This window comes from Uloborus diversus, chromosome 1, assembly GCF_026930045.1.
Source record: "Uloborus diversus isolate 005 chromosome 1, Udiv.v.3.1, whole genome shotgun sequence".
NCBI lineage: Eukaryota > Metazoa > Arthropoda > Arachnida > Araneae > Uloboridae > Uloborus > Uloborus diversus.
In genome coordinates this window covers 200,457,003-200,478,259 of record NC_072731.1, presented here as the reverse complement: position 1 = coordinate 200,478,259, position 21,257 = coordinate 200,457,003, and the positions used below count along the sequence as shown (strand labels likewise).

The following is a 21,257-nucleotide window of genomic DNA, read 5'->3' as shown; positions in this document are numbered from 1 at the left end:
TTTGGACCGGCGACATTTTGGACAGGCGACATTTTGGACAGGCGACATTTCGGCCCGGCGACATTTTGGCCCGGCGACATTTTGGACAGGCGACATTTTGGACAGGCGACATTTTGGACAGGCGACATTTTGGCCCGGCGACATTTTGGCCCGGCGACATTTTGGCCGCGACATTTTGTCCCGCGACATTCCGGTGGCGACATTTTGACCCCAAACCAATTGATTGACGTAAGAATTACCAAAATTGGCCAAGGTGTTCAGCCTGTAGAACGCCACATAGGAACAGACATACATACATACTTATAAACACATTACCCTCCGTTGCGTCGCGCAAGCGCAGTTGAGTAAAAAAGATGTATTTGATGTGCTATTCAGAGTGAGAGGAAAGCTTGCACAACACAATTGGGGTAGAGTACAAAAGACATATTTGTGAACTAACAAGTAAAGAGGGCAGTAGTTGAGACAGTTAGACAGTGATATTAAGGTATGGTTCAAATCATAGTGGAAATAAAAAGAACTATTGTTTCTAAATAGGAAGGACCACAAACAGGGACGGATACAGGATTTCATTTTGGGTCATGGTGAATTCAAGTAACAACTTTTGATGATGGTCTGAAATTTTTGGAAACTATGAGGAAGCCCCCCCCCCCCCCTTCCCCATCCTGTAAAAAAAAATTCCAATTTGCATACAAAAATCATTAAAATAACCATTTTTAAAGTTTTTTTTTAATAATATTTTTTCAGTTTTAGAATGTGTTGACAGCTTTAAATTTTTGGAAACGGCAGCCCAAGATTTTCGAAAATTTCGGATCACAAACACCTCCCACGTAAGAATGTAGTATCACATACAGAGAATGTATGGCAATTTTCTTGAACTTAGGTTAAATTTAATTAAAATAATAATAATTAAAATAAATAACTTTGACCTCTGGCATTCATCTTGTAAAAGCCGTGAAGTAATAGTATGATATTTCCAGTTCTGACAATGAACTATGAATTTGTGCTGAAAAAAAGTTTTAATCCTGTTCAAATTTACATAGAGTGACTTTGAACGTTATGAGTTGATAAAACGTATAGCGCTTGTTGATATTTGTAGTGGAACACGAAATTTGTAGATCTGGGCCTGAAGTGAAGGATTGTTTAGCACAGAAGTTGTGATTAAACATTAACTAAATGACATAACAAAAAAGTTATTGCATATTAATTATAATGAAATAAACAAAAAGATAATAGCTTCTTACGACGGTCACTGCTCTTTTTTATATTTCATGTACTGATATCTCCGTAAAGAAGGTTCATTTCTTTCATATATCTGATTATGACACATCCATCTCAACAAATAAATAGCTTTATGTTGAAAATTAAAATAATCAATTATCCAACGTTTTGAAGCACAAAACATGCAAATTATTGCAGATAATTGATTATTTTAACATCCATCTTGTATGACGAAATATACTATTAAAACTTCACTTAAAAAATTGACAAAAATCTAATTTAAAATTAATTTGAACATTGATTAAAATGGATTGACTGATTTTTTTTTACAAACAAAGAAAAGTGCGGCTCAAGTCATTTCAAACCAAACTTTCCTACAAAAATATGCATGTTTTAATGTTCAAACTTCTGATAGAAAGTTAGATAACGATAAAAAATTCTCTACTTGGCTTGAGCAGCACTTTTCATTGTTTGTGGAGTTATTTTCTTGGAATAATTTAAAACTATAGGAATACATAAATATTGTCCTTTCTGACCCAGAAAAGTTATTTTGTCCCTTTGAGTGCATTATGAAAAGTGCTTAGTATTTTTTCAAAAATTTTGTTATTAACTAATATTTTCAGTAATTATAGTCCTACACAGATGAGACATAGCTAAGAATGCTCTCAATAAACTCACCTTTCAAACAAAAAAAAGAGTTATCAAAATTAATTTATCCATTTATAAGTAAAGTGCTACCGACAGACAAACATGTCAAACTTCTTACCCCTTTTCTTTTTGTGTCAGGGATTTAAAAAGATCTGCTTTTGATCAGTAGAGGCAAAAGACCATTTTTTTGAACCATACTATATTAAGATACATAAATACCTTTGCGTTGAAAGGTAAAGCAAGAAATAACAATGTCAAAAAGCACAAATTGTAGATTTCTGCAGTAATCTGCTATTTGTGCTTTTTGACGTTATTCCTTGCATACTAAATTACTTTTCATAAGTAGCTATCATAAACAAGAAAATACCTTCTAAATGCTTCAAAAGAATTTCTTGGAGCCATAGGTATGTTACATTTTGGTGTTGCAGCTTGCGTTGGCCAAAAACCAGTAGTTAAAACTCTTACGTTTAAGTCCACATTATATAAGTTTGTCTGTAATAAAAATGCATTAAAATTATTAAGAATAATTTCATTAAATATAGTTAATGAAACAAAGGAATATCTAGTATAAATTATTAAAAAATAAAATAATAGTTTAAAAAACTAAAAAACCATGCTTTCTTAGCAAAATGAACTAAAAAGCGAAAAATAATCTTTGGATGATAGTTGTTGACCAATCACTTAATTTTAATGTAATACAAAAAAGCGTGGGGTGCTGTCTACTTACATTTTTGCTTGGACAACAAATGGAAGAAATTCAAGAAAATTGATAAGAACCCCCTTGCTTTTTAGCGTGTTTTTTTAGTTTTTTATACTATTATTTTATTTTTCTGTTTTTTAGTCTTATGTTGGAGAATTATCAGGCGACGAAATTATTTATAAAACGAGTGTGAGGTAATATCTTAAAGTTAAGACAAGGGCACCCCGATGGGAAGCTACTGTGAGTCATGGATGTATGTTTGCGGAAATCACATTTATATTACTTTGAAAATTTGAGATGCATTTGAATAAAAGTTTTGTTCAACAATGGTCTAATCAGCAATGAATTTCCAATTGAAGGCTCACCTAAATTTTGGCATGAAATTAGTTAAAAACAAATATATTTTATGTTCTAATTGCCTTGAAACATTGGAACAAATTTTGTCTGATGCAGAAAAATTAAAGGTTTTTGTAGATATTTTTAAATAATTTTTGCCAGCATTTTTTAATGTATTTTTTAAAAATTTTCCTTTTTCACATTGTTGGATTTATGCCAAAATATTAATTAAAATTGGAGGAAACGAACAATTAAAAGAGCTAATTAATTTGATTATAGAATATTGCATTGTCATCGGGTCTGAGGTTGCGTGCCAAATTTCAAAAGAATCCGATCGCAGGAAGTGGGCGAAATTTGAGCTGCAAGATTCCGTTACAAGATACATACATACATACATACAGGTGAAGCTAATAAAAGCGTGCTAAAAACAGCTGCAAGATTCCGTTACAAGATACATATATACAGGTGAAGCTAATAAAAGCGTGCTAAAAACAATCTAATCGACTTTTAGCAAATAAAATGCAACACAGCTCAATTTCAGAATGGAAAAATAAATGAAATACGTGGAATAGATATTGAACCAAAACAGTCAACTTTTCAAAACACTTTATTTTAGCTAGTTAAAAAACATTGCGGGAAAACCAAAATTTAGGTCATTTGAAATCAACTGAACATAAAATACTTGATTTACTTCACATGAAGAAAACCAATCATATTTACCAAACTTAGGTCATTTAGACTTGCAATGAAGGTAAAAAAAAAAAAGTTTCTTTTCAGATTTAGTAAGAACCACGAAATTTGGGAATCAGAAAAGAATTTCAGTGGAAACTGCCCGTAGAGAGAAAACATTGTTTTAGTTAGCTTTTCCATTGGCTAAGGATAACAGCCCCTAAGAGTCTCCCCCCCCCCCCCCAAGTATTTTCTTTCAACAACATGATATTTGAATAAAAAGTTTTAACCTTTTAAAAGGTTATAACTTTTAAAATTACACATTATTATTACCAAGGAAAATTGTAACTTCCTTTATGGAATAAAAAAAAAGCTCCAGAAAAAATTGCTGAACAATGAGAAAAAGAGGATTTTGTATTCTAACAAGACAGAAGATCAGTGTAAAGTCTTCCACGAAAAATTACTTTGGAAGGCACGGAAGATGTCTAAATTTAGTCGAACCCCCAGCTTTTATCTCAAATAAGCTTGGTACTAAGATGTTTATGAAATTTTAGCAGCCTTAAAATGTGAAACTAGTTGATCAGTTGTAATATTTATGACAGAACCGAATGACCAGAAACAGCAACAATGGTAAATGCAATTATTTATTGAGTAAGCATACTAGTATGGTAGGAGAAGTTTATAATCTATTGATATTAACACTGTTTGGTGTAAGTATTAATACCATAAACTGGGGCTACTTGGACTCGAAATTTCATACTTTTTGCGAGTTTTACACTGAACGTTTTCTTAAACCCATAATGTGAACTGATAACCTTGTTTTTACCACTTTTCAGACATTCTGCTACCACCTAAAGCCTTTTTAAAACAGCAATTTTAACTCTTTATATTTTTTTCTATTTTTAAAAATTGGGTTCAAGTAGCCCCGCGTAGGGGCTACTTAGACCCCATTCGTAAATCCACTAGAAAAAGTTGTAAAACAGACGGTGGTATCCAGAAGGACCAATGATTTTTAAAAATAAACTCAAAGCTTTATTTAATATAACTTAAATTAATATAAAATCAACATATACATAAAAACATATTTTCAGGCAAACATAATTTCACAAATAGAAACAATCTAACTACAGCTAAAACTAATTGAAATGCACATTATTTAAACGTTATAAAGAATGAAAACCTCTCAATTTAATGGCTTGGGTGGATTTTTTCTCTCTGGTACTATTTAATACCTGCTCTTCCTAGCTACCAAGCTTGGAGTAATAGTCGATTACGTATGCGTAATTTGTCAATGGGATACTCCTGCAATCGTAATCATAATTGGACTTTTCTTGCGTAATCATAACTGTAATCTAAGTAAAATAAATCGTAATTTAGCCTTGTAATCGTGTAATCTTGACTTTCTGAAAGTGAAAACATTTAAGACGCCCTTTTACTATTGTAAATAAAGATAAGATACTTAAATAATAGTATAGAAAACAACTTCAAGCTATTCAGTGCTCGTCCCTATTTGCAAATGAGTCATAAATCAAGACCTATCTTAAGTAGTTAGTGTCTGTGGGTGCCTTTGACAGGAACGTCTTCCCAAATATTTAAAATCAGTCACCCTTCAATTTCCCCTTTTCATCTGTCAATGTTAGGCAAACAAGCAAAGCACATTGTTGCTTCAAAACCATATTCTAACAAAAAAAAAAATACAATATCAAAAGTACAAATTTTTTGTGCAACAAAAAGTTTTTGGTTTTTTTAAATATTTTCAAGAGAAAATAGTAAAACAACTGAGAAAAGATTTTGTCAAAAGAAAAGCGAATTTGTATTTGTGTTTCAGTGATTCTTTAAACACGATTTTGTATGTATTGCCTTTATTTTTGCTACATGACATCTGATCTAAACCCTGGTAAATAAGTTTTTTTATGTATGTTTTCAAAATAATTTTCAGCATTGTTTATCTTAAATTCATGTTTTATATGTTTACAGCTGATATTACTTCGTATATGAAAGGAAAAGGTTAGCATTGATAGATTTTATAAAATTTGTTTACATTTTTTTCATAAATAAATTATTTTAACACAAGTTTTGAAATTTAATTTATCTTTCTATGGTTACTTTTGAAAAGTGAGAATAATTGCAATTCACTGCTGCATTACAAGTATAATGTATAAATATTATTATAAAATACTCATTCATGCAAAAAAAGCTTTATGACTAAAAAGTGGAAATCAAAGCGAAATGTATTATGCCCAATCTTATTACTTCCTTTTACAGAAAAGGAAGTATTGTATTCGCAAAAAAATTTTCACTCAAAAATCGGCCTTAATTTCCATTTTGTTCACCCCCGAATGAATCTTGAGTTCTTTTTTGACCCGTCCACACGTGGATATACGCCTAGAAACGTACACACACACAAAATATTCACTTTGATGATCCCCAAGTTAATTACAACGAGTTTTCTCACAACATCCGTATGTGCATTTGTATGTACATATGTGTGTATGTACCTCGCATAACTCACAAACGGCATGTCCTAGAAAGTTGAAATTTGGTATGTAGACTCCTAGTGGGATCTAGTTGTGCACCTTCCCTTTTGGTTGCATTTCGATGTTCCTAAAGGGGTCTTTTACTCCTTTTTTGGGGGAAATCATTGTTGATTTCAATGCTAACTCAAGTGGTGTTATAATTTGTCAAACACTTGGTGATACATCACCAAGCTTTTGGCCATAAAATTTTGTCGCCAACTTGGCGATTTAATTTTTTTTTAATTTTTAAATCTGGTTTTAATTTGGCCAATGTTGGTGATATTTAAAGAGTTAACCACTGAATTACATTAAAATCGCCAATAATAGGGAAATAAATCTGTGTAAAATGTTTTTTTGCCCAAGATACTGTTGTTCCCAAGATACTAGGGGTGAAAGTATTTAGTGTTTCCTTGCCTACTCCAAGGCGCTATTATCATTAAATTGGTATAAAAGGAAGTCATGTGATCCACACATCAGCTCATTTTTTTTATGAGTGCCAAGTTGAAACTTTTTAGCATTTGTAAAAGCGCAATTTCTTCAGTTAGCAATTGATTCAAAAATGAAATCAAAGCATATGCAAATAGCTTATCAAATGATCATAAAATTGATCCTGTAGAGTTATAGGGATGTAACACTCAGATGTACCATTTTGCTAAAAATAATACTACCGAAGTATTTTTCAATTTTCCTGTCATCTGCTCCAGTTCAACGATTGTTTAGCATTGCTGGAAATGTTTTCACTCCTCAAAGAATGAAAGAAAACAGACATTTACGAAGCATTAACTACGCTTAAATGCATTTAATTCCTTTTTTTTCTTTTTCAACTGTTTAGTTCCAAATCTTTTATTTACACTATCAGCGTATTTTATTACATTTTGATTTTTCTGTGCAGAGAACAATACGAGGTTCTTTTTTTTAAACAGCTACATGTTAAATTAACTGATGTTATACTAAATAGTTGAGACTACAATGCTGAAATATACCATACTATTATCAGAAATTATAAACTCTAAACTGCTGAGCAGTTTATAAGTCGTTGTGTAATGCACACATACTTTAAAACTATCTAGATGTTTTTAATTTTCATATGTTGCTCCTTTCTTGTAACAGCGCCATAATTAAAAATACATTAATTAAAAAATAATCTTTTAGTTAATGCTCTATGGTAGTGGCAATTATCTCTATAATGTTAAATCAGAAATCATAATTTTCTACCATCACGTCGTTGAGCAAACGAGTGATATACTGGGTGTTCCGTTTTAACCTGCAAAAGCTTTATTTTCACAACCGTTAGTTCTAGATAAATACTTCCAACTGCAAAAATGTTCAAAATGAAATGCAGAGTTAAGGTATTAAAAGTTTGAAGTGAAAATAAAAAGAAGTCAAAAAATACAAAATTTTAACTTTTTATATAGGTCCCAGGTTCCTTAACTTATATTTAGGGAAATAATCTTCATTGAAAAATAATTCTAACACAAAAAAGTTTGAAGTTAGTACAACCAATATTTACTGAGAAATTAAACGCAGCATTTTGCGACTTACACTACTTTTCACTCCTAATCAATAAAACCTTTTGGGGGAAAATATAGCAGTGAACAAATGTTTAAAATTATATGTGTGCATTAAATGTGGCTTTTCAAATTGTTTGAGGTTTTGTAGTGTGTTTTTGCGTATCACGGCATAACATTTGCATTTATTTTTGAATAGCGATGAAACATATAAATACCTTATTTTTCTTACTTTGACAACCTTAAAGGCCGATAAGTTCTGATCTCATCTTTGGTATGTTCTGGCAAAACTTTAAAGAGGAATATCTTCTTGAGTTTTGGTTGTACAAATGTCAAATTTTTTGTGCCAGTTATAATTTTTAATGGAGAAAATTTCTCTAAATACAAGTTGGGGACCTAGGGCCCATATAAAAAGTTAAATTTTGTATTTTTTGACTCATTTTGATTTTTGCTTCAAACTTTCAATACCTTAACTCTGCATTTGATTTTGAACATTTTTGCAATTGGAAGTATACATCTAGGACTAACGGTTATGAAAATAAAGGTCTTGCAGGTTAAAACGGAACACCCAGTATATACATTACATTAGAAGTCTGCAAACGTAATCTAAATCATAATCGGCATATTATAATTATAATCAATTACGTTTTCTACCTAACCGAATCGCTGCCGTAATCGTAATTACGTTTTGTCAGAGGGTTATAATCGTAATCATAATCCCCTTTATTTCCTGCTCATAACCGCAATCGATTACATTGCTTCTTAATTGACTGCAAGCCTGCTAGCAACTAAATACTACAGGATTCCCAGGCTTGTTTTGTGAATGATCTTTTAATTTCCTTTTTAGAGTTGATATACTTAAGTCAAAATGGGCTGATGCCACTCTCTAAGACATTTGTCCAGAATTAGTTGAATTTGGACAAAATTGTAATTTTTCCTCTTAATAATCCGCATTATTTCCTACTTCAAAGGGTTCTCTTTTACTTTCGGACCCTTTTTATCCCAAGATCTGCAAAAAACAGGTATAAATAATAACTAACCTCTTTATTTTAAAAGATTACCTTACTTAACATAATTTAGTGATAAAATGTGTTTTGGGGCTGTTGGAACGCTGGGTTCAAGTAGCCCCATTTTAAGGCAACCAGTGCACTTTCACTTGCTTATATTAGTTACTGTGTTAATTATATAGCTATAACCTTGAAACACTGTTCTTTTATTGAGAAATAGAATGCAAACATAAAACTATTTTGACCTTGATGATATCAGATGTTTCCATGAACTTACACGTGAAAGTTTGCAGACACAAAAAAACAGCTGTTTAGACAACTTGCAATCATAGCCTCAATCAGAAAAAGACGGGAATAGCAGAAACTTTGTTTCATGCTCCAGTCTCTACCTAGTACTCCTACCTGTCATGGAGAAAGTTTTTTAAGTCCATACATTGAGTTACATAGGAGCAGGACGGATTTTAAACCTTTTTTTTCCATGGGTTCAAGTTGCCCCTGGAGGCTCAAGTAGCCCCAGTTTACGGTAAATGCTTTTGTTTCAACTTTTAATGAATACTTATATCTATTTATAACAGAGTTTCAACAACAAAATATTCAAAAAATGTTTAAATTAAAAAACTACCTTAGATTTGAAATTTCTGATTACATATTTGTTCAAAAAATAAAGAGGCGGGAGGGTTCAAAAATACTTACACCAGATGTGACTACATGAGCTTTAAATTCTTCCATCATAGTATTTGATACAGACATGTCTTTAAACATTCCCTCTAGCTTAGAAGTAAATTGGCATCCACATTCAGTCTAAAAACAGAAAACAAATATTTGATGCAGGCACTTAAACAAGTCTATTGCAATAAAACATTTTAAAGTTTACCCCGCTCATAGGAAAGAGAAAAATGAAATGTGTTCAGTTTTTTTTTTTGATAAAATGTTACTGCTTGATAATTCATGCTAGCTAGATAGTCTGGAAAAGTATTTTCTTCTTGTTTTAACCTACGCAGTAAGGATACTCCATTTTCAAGTACTTAGGATTTATTCCTTAATAACAATGGTACTCAATTGTGTCTAATTTTAACTGAATATGACAGGGTTGCCAACTGTTCCGGAATGGGCAGAGCAACTGTGCTGGTACAATCTGCAAAAATATTGACAACTTTGATCATTAGATTAACTACAGTAATTTCCAGAAAGCATTAACATAGTTGCTACTACACCGAAGAAAATACCGATCAAATGGCACATTAAAAAGAAAGAATTTATAGCATGTACTTTTATATGGCTCTATCTTCCAACTTTTAAAGAAAAAATTTAAAAGAAAACAGAATTCTGTCTCTAACTATTTTTGATTTTTCTCCAAATATCGGGAGCTTTTTGCCCAGTTTTTTTTTCTTTTCAAATAAACTCTTTACAAAGAAAGAAAATGAAATTTTATAATCATTTTAATGATCCAGAATAAACAAAAACCATATTTCTCAATAAAAAAATTTTTGTTCTCGTGATTTTTAAAAATGGTATGTTTTTGCGAATTTTTGCCATCTGTTGCTTTTATTCTGTACTATCAAAAAATATTTACAGGTTTTTCCTTTTTTGCTTCCTTACATTCCCTTTAAGGTTTCACATTACCTTCTTGTTTAAAAAAACAAGCTTTATTTTAATATAATCAACTGTACAGAGAAATCGCGAATAGGAAATTTTGTTTTTCTCTCTCTTTCTGAACAGTCGGCCAATTACTGTAATTAAAGCTTTTAATTAATGAGTAGATACTATATAATTGTATCAGAATAAGTCAGTTCTATCTATTTATTGTTTCAATAAAACAGTTGGACTAAAATCGGGCAATAAAAAGAAAAGTCAATTGTAAACGCTGCATAGGCAGGAAGGCCCACTTCTGAAATAAAATATATGATATTGCATATTAAAATACAGGGTTTCTTTCTGATTTCAGTGCAACAACATAAACTAGTACGTTGTAGTCATCACGAAACTTATTTCTATATCTTTCTTATAATCCTGATCCCTCCGCATGCTTGACGAGGAAGCAATATTCCCAATAAAAACAAAATTACACATGCAAAAACTTGATGACCATCCCAATGTCTGAATTATCACAAAAGCAAAGAGCGAAAACTGAAAGTTATTATAAAAGCTTTGTATGAATTTATTACAAATATTTTATTTGCTAACAAACATAAGATGGCAACAGTTAAAAATTTTAAATCATTGAGATAATATTCCCGATCTTTTCCATTAAATAAAAATCATGAGAAATACGCAGACCATAGTCGATAACGATTTATCTTTCTTGTTGTTACAATAAAGCTATTTTCATTCGCAAAAAAAAAATCGGCACCTCTTGGAGTGATTGGCGCCAAAAATAAACCAACGCCTGTTTACATATGGATTCACATTTATTCCAAATTTCATCCGGAACATAGCATTACTTCTTGTGATATGGCACTCACAATGGAAAAAAGAACATTGGATCGCGCCACCTCCTTTTCAGCTGTTGACACCAAAATAGAATCAGCTCTTATACCCTCTAAGGGCACTTTGTTTGATTCCAATCATTATTTCTTGAGATACAGCAATCATAATTGACAAAAAAAAACGTTCTATAGCTCGACCCCTGTTTGAGCTATTGACACCAAAATTGAATCAGCACCTGTACCTCTTAGGGGTAACGTATGGACCAAATTTTTTTTGATTCCACCAGTTCCTTCTTTTGGAGTAGCAGGCACGCATAACTCAAAAAAACGTCCCATTGCTCCACCCTCTTTGGAGGAATTTGCGCCAAAAACCAATGGCACAAGTTCACATAGGGGCACTTATATGTACTAAATTTCGTTCCATTTCATGCGGTAGTTTTTGCTGTAGAGCCACCACAAAAAACTGGTGTGACACACACAGACAGACAAGACATTTTCCAAAAATGGTCGAAATGGACTCGGCACACCTCAAAACATTTGAATCTGTCAAAATTTGAATGAATCGAATACTTCCTTCTATATATTGGATATAGAAGAAAGTAAAAAGATCTAAAAACCTGCCCTTAATGAGGTAAGATCATATATTCATGGAAATTTGGATTAGGAATCAGCTGAGGAAAATTAGTCATTCAAAATTTACTATTTCTGACCCATGGGACAAATTCTATAAAAAATGGATGGAGTTGTTTTAATATTAAACACTCTATATATAATCTAACTCCATATTTATCCTAACAAAGTAGTAATAATAATAACAATAGTAATAAAAAATGAATATATAAATAAGCAGATAACTGAATGGATTAAAATTACCAACAGTTACCAACTTTTCAAAATACTTACATAAATATATATATATATATATTTTTAGTTAAGTATTTTTACAGCAAAGTATATGTCACCTTCAATTTAGAAATCATATTCTTTTCAGAATCATCCGATACACTTTTATTCAACAATAATCTTTTGGCTAAGTGTTGTTTGTAATAACGTTCAAAGACATCCTTTTCTTGAAGATACCTGAACAATACCATTGTTTTGTCCAAAACTTGTTCTATTTCTTGCTCTGTCATCTGAAAGAATAAAAATCAATAAATCAAAAATGAAAATTTGACAAAAGTTTTATAATCTTTGAAAGGTAACCTGTGATCATTTTTTTTTAAACCTATTTTTCCCATAAAAGCTAATTACCATCTTACTTATTTATTTTGTGTAGGTTTCTGAAATAAGGGTGATGTGCGCCGGGTGCTGTGGCTGTTTTTTTCTCTTAACAAATTTTGACTGAATTGTTCAATTTGAATAGATTTTTTTTTTTCTAAGTTCAATAGATCTTTGCCAAAACTTTTGTCCCATGTTTTATTTTCTTCCCCTTTCTTTTTTATTATGTGCTAGATAGAGGGACATTTTAATCTTATAGACACAGAGAATATTTTAAGGACAAGCGGAAAATCATTATGTTTGTAACAGCTGAAAAATTCTTATTTTAGACTAAAAATGTATGAAATGAAAAATTTCAAAATAAATTTTGCTTTAAATGTTCTAAAGATTTCAAACAGCATGAATTTTAAGTTTTTATAACATGCTATTTGGAAAAAAACAAGAAGCAGGTTTTTTTTTTCAAATCACAAAATATTGCAGATTTCAGTTATTGGATAAGTTTTTTAAAGTAATTTAAAACTATTATGAATACTAATTGTTTACTTTATACTAAACTCTGCCTGAATTTTAAAATGGGAAAATTATTGTTCAAAAAAAAAAAAAAAAAAAAGAGGATTAATATTCTTTTCAACCTATTTTGACGATATCAAAATGCATAAAATGTTCATATTCATTTATGAGAGTATTAAAAATAAAAAAATCATACATGATATGCATAAACAATACAGATAGAAAGTTTCAACACAAAATATCAGAAAAATAAAGATGCTTGCATCTGAATAAAACGTGTAAATCATATTAGCTAAAAATTTAAAAGTGCAAACTTGAACTTTACAAAACAATAAAAAATAAGTAATATCCAATTTCATAAATCATATAAAAACAAATGATGGTGCTAAAATATAATAAGATTTAAGAAGAGCAAAACACTACATTAAAATGGATACTTACTCCTTTGACACCTTTTTTCAATTTATCATCAATGAAAAGGGAAAGATATTCTGGAGACTTGGGATTCAAATTAAGAAAATATTCAAAATCCGCAGCAATCATCTGTTTAAAGAATCTGTCACCACCAAATGAATGAAACAAAAAATGGTCAAATCGATCTTTAAGGTCCAAAAGGCTCTATAAAAAGGTGGGAAAAAGACAAAGATTCATTACAAAATACAAATAAAGGTATTATTTTCTGACTTAAAGATCAAAAAATAAATACATATACAGTAGAATCTCAAAAATCAGAGGCAATTGGGGTTCACGCCAGCTTGGATTACTGAAAACTCGTATTTTCCGGTTAAAATTAAAACCTTTAACTTTAAAAATTTACAATATTTGGACGACATAAGGAAGGGTGGCCTTTTATTTCCTTCCTCAATGAAAATGATCTTTGTCTTCACAAAAGTTTATCCTTCAAATTTCATATAAATTTTTATTTTAATTATCCTTAAAAACATTTGATTTGTCTTTTTCATAATGTCTAAACGTATTTGTGTATGTGTGTAAATTTGTAACTTAAAAAAGCATTTTGACTGCTTTCGAATCCATTTTGACAAAATTTGTCATAAGATTTGTATGCTAGAGCTTGCGTGTGTATGTACCTCCCAGAACACAAAACATAATCATAGAAGGTTTTAATTTCTTATGTACGACTTGTACAATGTCAAGTTGTGCACTTCTCTTTCTCTTGATCTGATGCTCCAAAAAGTGCTGTTTATTCATTTTTTGTGGCAAAATGATGTTAATTTTAAGAACATAAGCCATTTAACAATTTGTCACCAGTAGTCAATGAATATTTAATGCCATATAAGGAGTGTTGTTCAAAGATCTCTCAAAGCTTTTTTATCACTTTATTGTATGTAACTAAGGAAGTTTTACAATAGCAAAAGATTTAGTTTCAGATTCCAATGCAATATTTTTTTTAGATATTAAAAATATTTATAAAGTACCTTGAATTAAACGGAATCTTGAACTTTTGAGACTCGAATTTCCGAGACTCTTCTGTATATACAGTGAAACCCCTCCTAACGGACACCCCTTTAATGCGGACACCCCTCTTATGCGGACAGTTTTTAATTCCCCGGCAGAGAGACATTAAACCTAATGTATAAGGAACCTCTCTCGTACGGACACCCTCAAATACGGACACGGACACCCTTTTCGAAGTCATTTACATTGATATATCCTTTTTTGCGGATAGTATTTAAAACTTGAGAATTAAATAGCTACTCCATTGAAAGGCTTCATTTAATGCAAAGTCGACCAGCTTATACGGAGATAAAACAAATATTTCTTTGCAATTTTACTTTGCATCTACTGCGCAGCAAAAAATTTTCAGCTTGACACCGAAATGCATTTTTCATTCCAAAAAACATCATCAAATCGTCAAAAATAAAAGAAAAGAAAAGAGAAAATGATTATTCTGCAAGTTTCTGTCTGTATACCCCCACCGTCCCCCGTTGCCTTGTTCCTTTTCAGATGACTAACAAGCAGGCGTGTTGTGTCTAAGTAGAGCCGAGTTGACGCGCCATCTAACAAAAATATTTTATAGAGAGTAAAAGTAAAGCCAATGCAATATCATAAAGTAAACTTAAGGGTAAAAGCATTCAGTTGTTTCATCGTTCTCATTGAAATGGCTCTGAATACTCATCGTCAGCGTCGTACTCTTTCTCTTAAAGAAAAAATTGAAGTTATAGATTTCGCAGAAAAAAATAAAATTGGAATACGGAACATTGCTGAAAAGTTTGGTGTGGGACGCACACGAATTTTCTGTACATTAAAAGGAAAAGAGAAGTTTAAGAAAGAATGGTTCATAAATGGAAACCAAGAGAAGAAAAAAGATTTTCCTAAAAGTAATGCCCTTGCAGTGGATGAAATTGTGTTTAAATGGTTTGTGTCCGCAAGAAGCAAAAATATTCCGATTTCTGGCCCTATTTTACAAGAAAAGGCGAAAGAAGCAGCTACTGAAATGGGTATAGAAAATTTCAAAGCTTCCAATGGATGGTTAGATCGTTTTCGAACGAGACATGATATCGTTTTTAAAAAAATATGTGGTGAATCCATGGATGTGGATGCTGACGTTTGCGAGAAATGGTTTGAGAAAGTGCCTAGTTTGATTGAAAATTACGAGCCATGTGACATTTATAACATTGATGAGACCGGTTTGTTTTATAGAGCTCTGCCAGATAAAACCTTAACTTTACGGAAAGAAAACTGCTCTGGTGGCAAAATCTCCAAAGAACGCTTAACAGTTTTGTTGGGTGCCAGCATGGATGGTACAAAATTAAAACCAGTTGTCATCGGAAAAGCAGCCAGACCTCGGTGTTTTAAAGGACTGGATATAAAAAAATTACCTGTAGACTGGTATTCAAATAGAAGAGCGTGGATGACAACCAGTGTCATATCTGATTGGCTTGTAACTTTTGATAAGAAGTTGGGGAGAGAAAAAAGGCATATTGTTATTTTTATGGACAACGCGCCCTCCCATCCCAAAGACTTTCACTTGAAAAATATAGAAATAGTCTTCTTGCCAGCAAACACAACATCGAAATGCCAACCTATGGATGCTGGGATAATTCAAGCATTTAAAATTCAATACAGACAACTAGTTATGAAGCATTTAATCAATAAAATGGAAGAAACTAAAACAAGTAGCGAATTGTCCAAAACAATTGATGTGTTAGATGCAATCAGCTGGGTTAAGCACGCATGGAAGGAAGTTAAAAAAGAAACAATAGTAAATTGCTTTAATCGCGTTGGATTCAAAAAAGGATCTGCCACAGAGGAAATTGACAACGAAGTTGATTGTGACAATGATGGATCCGATTTGCAGTCGTTAATGCAACAAGCAGGGTTCACAAATGTGACCGCTGAAGACTATGCTCCCATCGACGACCAAGTTTTCACTGAAGAAAGCGAAACAGAAATTGCAAGCATAGTGTGCGAAATTAACGAAGATCATACAGTTGAGGATGACGATGAAGATGAACTGTCCGTAAAAGAAGACGTTAAAACAATTAAAAATGTTAACGAAGCTTTAAGCGTATTAGATGGACTCAGGGAATTTTCAATTAAACACAACGATCCTAAAGGACTAGACTTGGTACAAGAACTTAAGATACATTTCGAAAATGAAAGACTTTCATCGATCAAAACATATCAACAGACATCAATCGAACAATTTTTTAAAAGTACAAATTAGGTATGTAATTTTTATGCAAACCTGTTATTTAAATCTCTTTGAGTGTGCAAAACTGTAATATTTGAATTTAATCTGATAAAATAATTGTTTATTATGTATATGTTGGTAAAAACTAGTAAATTTAAAAAAATCTTTGCATATGAAAGAGTAGAATTCACACATATTTCATTTAAGATTTCAAAAAACATAAACAAATAACTAAAGTTAATTAAATTAAAAAAACCTCTGTAAAGCGGACACCCCTCTCTTACGGACAAAAAAGTTTGTCCCGTTAGTGTCCGTAATAGAGGGGTTTCACTGTACATACAATAATTGTTACAAGAGTGAAATAAAAAGTAATAACAATACCAACACATTTTGACTGGAGCACACTGGTAGCACTAGCATCTTTCAAGTTGATAAAACACTCACTTGAAGGCACGCAGGTAACTAAGTCTTTTGTAAATCAAAGTTTCAAAAAGGTGGAAAATGAAATGCAATAACTGGCCTGCCACAGAGTTCTGCTACTAAACAGTTGTTTTAGTAGCCAATAATATGCAAAATAGTCTAAGAAAGAAGTTGCCAGATGCAGAAAATAGTTTCTAAAATTGTTTAACTAAACAAAACTACTAAAAAAAAGCATTTGATCATGATAATGTAATAATACTCCCAATAACTTATGGCAGAGTGGTTTATAAGTGGGACCTTTCATAACAGGGCAGCAGACCTATATGCAGGCAAATTTTCAGAAAATTATCTGTTTAAACACGCCTTGAAAAAAGAAAAAAAAAATGCTTTCATGGTTAAACTTCTTCAAATGATAAAGAAATAAGTACTGACACATTATAGTATAATTTATAGTCTGAACTGTTGATAAAAGACAACACAACAGTAAAAGATAGACTGCATAAAAAGCATCAAGAAATGCCACATTCACAATTTTTTTGATCACATGGAAAATAGAGCTAGTTTTTAGAATGTAGTAAGGCAAGAAGAAATAAAAAAACAAAAATTTCCTGCATTTATTTAGAATACTAAAAACAGTTAACAGAAATAGATGTAGCAGAAACTTTTTGCAAAAACCACAAATCACAAAAAAATTACCCTCAACAAAAATCGTGATGGCAAAAACAAAACTTTTTTGTTCAAATATATGAAGATCAGGTTATTTCCAATTGTGAATATTTTTATTGCATTTCACTTTCCTCATTATTAAAAATGCTTACTTAAAAAAGCACGATAAAACGCTTCGATCCTCCACCCCTCGCCCACAAATTTAATTTTTAAAACTATTCTTTTTTTTTCTTAAAAAAAAAAAAAGGAAAATTGAGTATTAGTAGCCCCCCCCCCTAAAATAGCATCTATTTTTATAACTGATTGAAAATAGTCGTTTTTGCTCATATTTTGGCTAAAATAGTTGCTTTGCTTTAAGTTAGTAGCTTTGTTCGCTTTTTTAGTCACCAATGGCAACCCTGTAATAATCGTATTTATAATAGTACAATGTTCATACCTTTGTATGAAAGGATTCTGTTTTAGATATTTTGATTTTGTGAAGGTCATTTTATAAGGTCTGAATTAATATCAATAAATTTTGCTTTTTAATTCCTTACAATCTAATCACATTCATTTTGTATAAAGTGAATGCTATCTTCCATTTTAAAGAAAAAAAATCAAATCTGGAGCATTCCTCTTTACCCAGCACTTCAATTTATCATATTGATGATCAGACAACACAAAATTTAACAAAATGTCCCATAATTTGTTTCTTTAATTCTTATTAAAAGATTAGACTAAAATGTGGAAAATGTTAAGTGTTTCAATTTTTTATCTCTTAAAAGTTAATCTGAATTTTTTTCAGGAAAGTTTGTCTCTTGTATAAATCCAACTAATACCAGGTTTGAAAATGAAACTTTCAGTTTTATTTCCATTCACAAGCCAGGGCAAAATCTATAAATTTCACTGTTTTAGGAGCAGAATATAGAAATCTTTGGCCTCTATGCATGAGACTTAGGAATGTCTTTAAATTAAAAATTGCAATTTTTTTTTATCTTTGGTACAAAATTGGCATTTTCCTCCACTTTTGAAACAGAGTTTTAAAATAGGAGCAGTTCAGCACAACTGAAGCAGAAATACCAACTCAGCAATTGTGCACACTTCTTACAGCACAGAAAAGTATTCCTTTATTTATTTTCATTTTATTCATCATTACTTATTTGTTTGTTTATTTTTGATAGGTGTTTTATGCATTATTATGCAAAGTTTTAAGTTATGGTTTAACAGTGCTCTTTTCATATGATATTTTAAGTAAATAAAAATCTGAAATTTAAAACTTTTTAATGTTAGTTTTCTGGCGGTTCAAAAAATTGGAAACTTCTTGTCCTGCTCTAATTATTTATTAATGACTCAGTTATATCAGTATATCTATCTTACCAATAACATTGCTTAAAAAAGCAAAACATTCAGTAAAAGAAAAAAATTAACTGAGAGACATTACCTTGACAAATGTTAAAGCATCTCCTTTTCCTCCTTCATCTTCAGTGACAAGAGCTTTACCTTGTTCTCGCAAGTAAGCACTAACACATTCTACCATTGTTTTTAATCCGTCATGGACTCGACTAAAAAGTTTGTACATACAAGCAAGGTCTAAAACACAAATTTTGATATTAGTACGCACTACGCAATGTAGGAACATGTTTAACATTATTCACAATTATTTCATTGAAAATATGATTCTCAATATTCCAAATATTTAATCTTTCATATATAAAAAAATTAAAAAACATTCGAACAAAATATTTTAAAAATTTCAACTGTCTCCCTTCCTCCTCCTTTTTTCATCATGCTGAGTTCACAGTTTCTTTTTTTTTTCAAAATTTTTTTTATTAAAAGCGTTTTAATTCGATAATACTGAATAATTTCTGCACAAAGTTACAATTGAACTAAGTATTTCTTCATGTTGAATTAGATAATATAGGATGTTACCAACACCGAGACAGTACAGATGCTTTAGAAAAATGGTTTTTGGCACTTCAACAGTCATATTTATGTACAGTCAAGCCTCCATATATCTAACTTCCACATATCAAAATTTTCTATGTATCGAAATCCCAGCAAATTTCAATGTTCATTACAGAGAAAAATTGTTTCTATATATCGAAAAAATCACTTTATATCAATTTTTTTTTCCTGAGACATTCGTAGATCTTTTTTTTCACTTTAGACTGTTTGTCTCATGAAAAATGAAGGTTAAAGGAGAAAATTATGTTTACTAAAGGAAAGGTTGCTAAGAAACTCATACGAAATCTGGGTTTGAGGGGTGTGTAGATAGGTCGTTGTTCCGTTCTAGAGTTCTTAAATTCCCTCAAGTTTATTTCAAATCTTAGTTGTAACCAGTAACACTGTAAAATCAGTTTCAAGTTAACCTTTTTGTCTGTTGATTATCATTCCGAGTCTTTTTAGCTTCAGTAAAAATAATTCAAGTTAAGTAGATTGATTTTTTACTTTTCTCTCGATTACATTGTCAAAATGAAAATCCCCTCATGTTGTGAATCAAGTTGAACTGCCGAAGAATGAAGATGTATGAAGGCACAAAAATGTAATTTCTGTTAATTTTTCAATTATTAACTTTCGTTTAATCCAATGCTCGTATGAATTAGAAATTGGGTTTCATAGCACGAAAATTAGCATTAATTTTAATGTTTTAGGAGATTTTTATGATAAAATAAGATCGTTTCTATATATCAAAATTTCTATACATCGAATTTTTTTCCGGCAATTTGCTACTTTGATATATGGAGGTCCGACTGTATTTAAAATTATTTATATTTATTATTGCAGAAAATACAACAATTATATAGATTTTAAAATGTACATAAGATAGTCAATTCTGCTAATTCATAAGATGTGAACATTATGATCAAATTTTGTACATTACTTTACTTCTTTTGTGAGTGACTAGATAAACAGAAAAAGAAGGCTTTAAATAAAATTTTAAAAAATATAGCAAACACCTTTTTTAATAAAATTTAATTCTCATTTTTTATGATCTGTTCCTGAAGATGCGTGGATGTAAAAATATAGTACTTTCAGTATTTTTGAAAATATGATGTATAGTTACTTTATTAAAGTACTAGCTGCATTGCCCGGCTTTGCACGGTCTACCTCGAAAATAAAAGTTTTCAGTGACGCATATTCAACAATCAGGCTTCAATTACAGAAAAAAATACTACAAAATTTTCTGTCAAAATAATCATTCTCAAAGAAAGTAAACGACGAATCAAAAGTTCCCAAATAAATTAAACGCAACCCTCCGTAAATACAACTAAAATTTTTTTAATAAAGAAAGAAGCTAAATTGCCAAATAATAATCAATAGGGAAAAATTTTTACCTCAAAACAAAAACCAAAATTTTGTTTAGTCACAGCCGAAAAAAAATGTGGCAACCTTCTGAAAGTTAATTTAAACTGAGATCGCACAAACGATAGTTTTCCGGATAAGAAAATAGAGTTCCATTAGGCTTAAAAGTGCTTTTCAATTTTTTCTTGGTGATTTTACAGCCTTTTTTTTGGAATGTGTAGAAACTGAGTAAACTATATGGGTATTTTTCGCAGGCTTTCAAATGGGACCTGAATTAAAGAAATCATATAATTATTTCGGGTAGAACAAGCCATTTAATGCCATTTTCAGCCTTTAAAATTAAAATTCGAATGGTTCGGTCCTTTTTTGGCGTTTGAAAACCTCCTACATTCCTTTTCAGGCACCCAAGTACCTCCCTGCCAAATTTGGTCCAGATACGACGTAAACTGTGGTTTTGTATAAGGAACATACATACACA

General features: G+C 31.0%; 1 protein-coding gene across 1 annotated transcript in view; it reads right to left on the bottom strand.

Moving 5' to 3' along the window:
* The window catches only part of LOC129234121 (cullin-3-like), an 86,924-nt gene that overhangs the window by 34,317 nt on the left and 31,350 nt on the right, over positions 1 to 21,257 (bottom strand). Inside the window, exons 8-12 of the mRNA XM_054868012.1 lie at positions 18,918 to 19,066; positions 13,198 to 13,374; positions 11,991 to 12,161; positions 9,296 to 9,403; positions 2,234 to 2,358 (exon numbers count right to left, since the gene is read on the bottom strand). Of these exons, the coding sequence (XP_054723987.1) occupies positions 2,234 to 2,358; positions 9,296 to 9,403; positions 11,991 to 12,161; positions 13,198 to 13,374; positions 18,918 to 19,066 (730 nt within the window). The remainder of the gene's footprint in view (positions 1 to 2,233; positions 2,359 to 9,295; positions 9,404 to 11,990; positions 12,162 to 13,197; positions 13,375 to 18,917; positions 19,067 to 21,257) is intronic.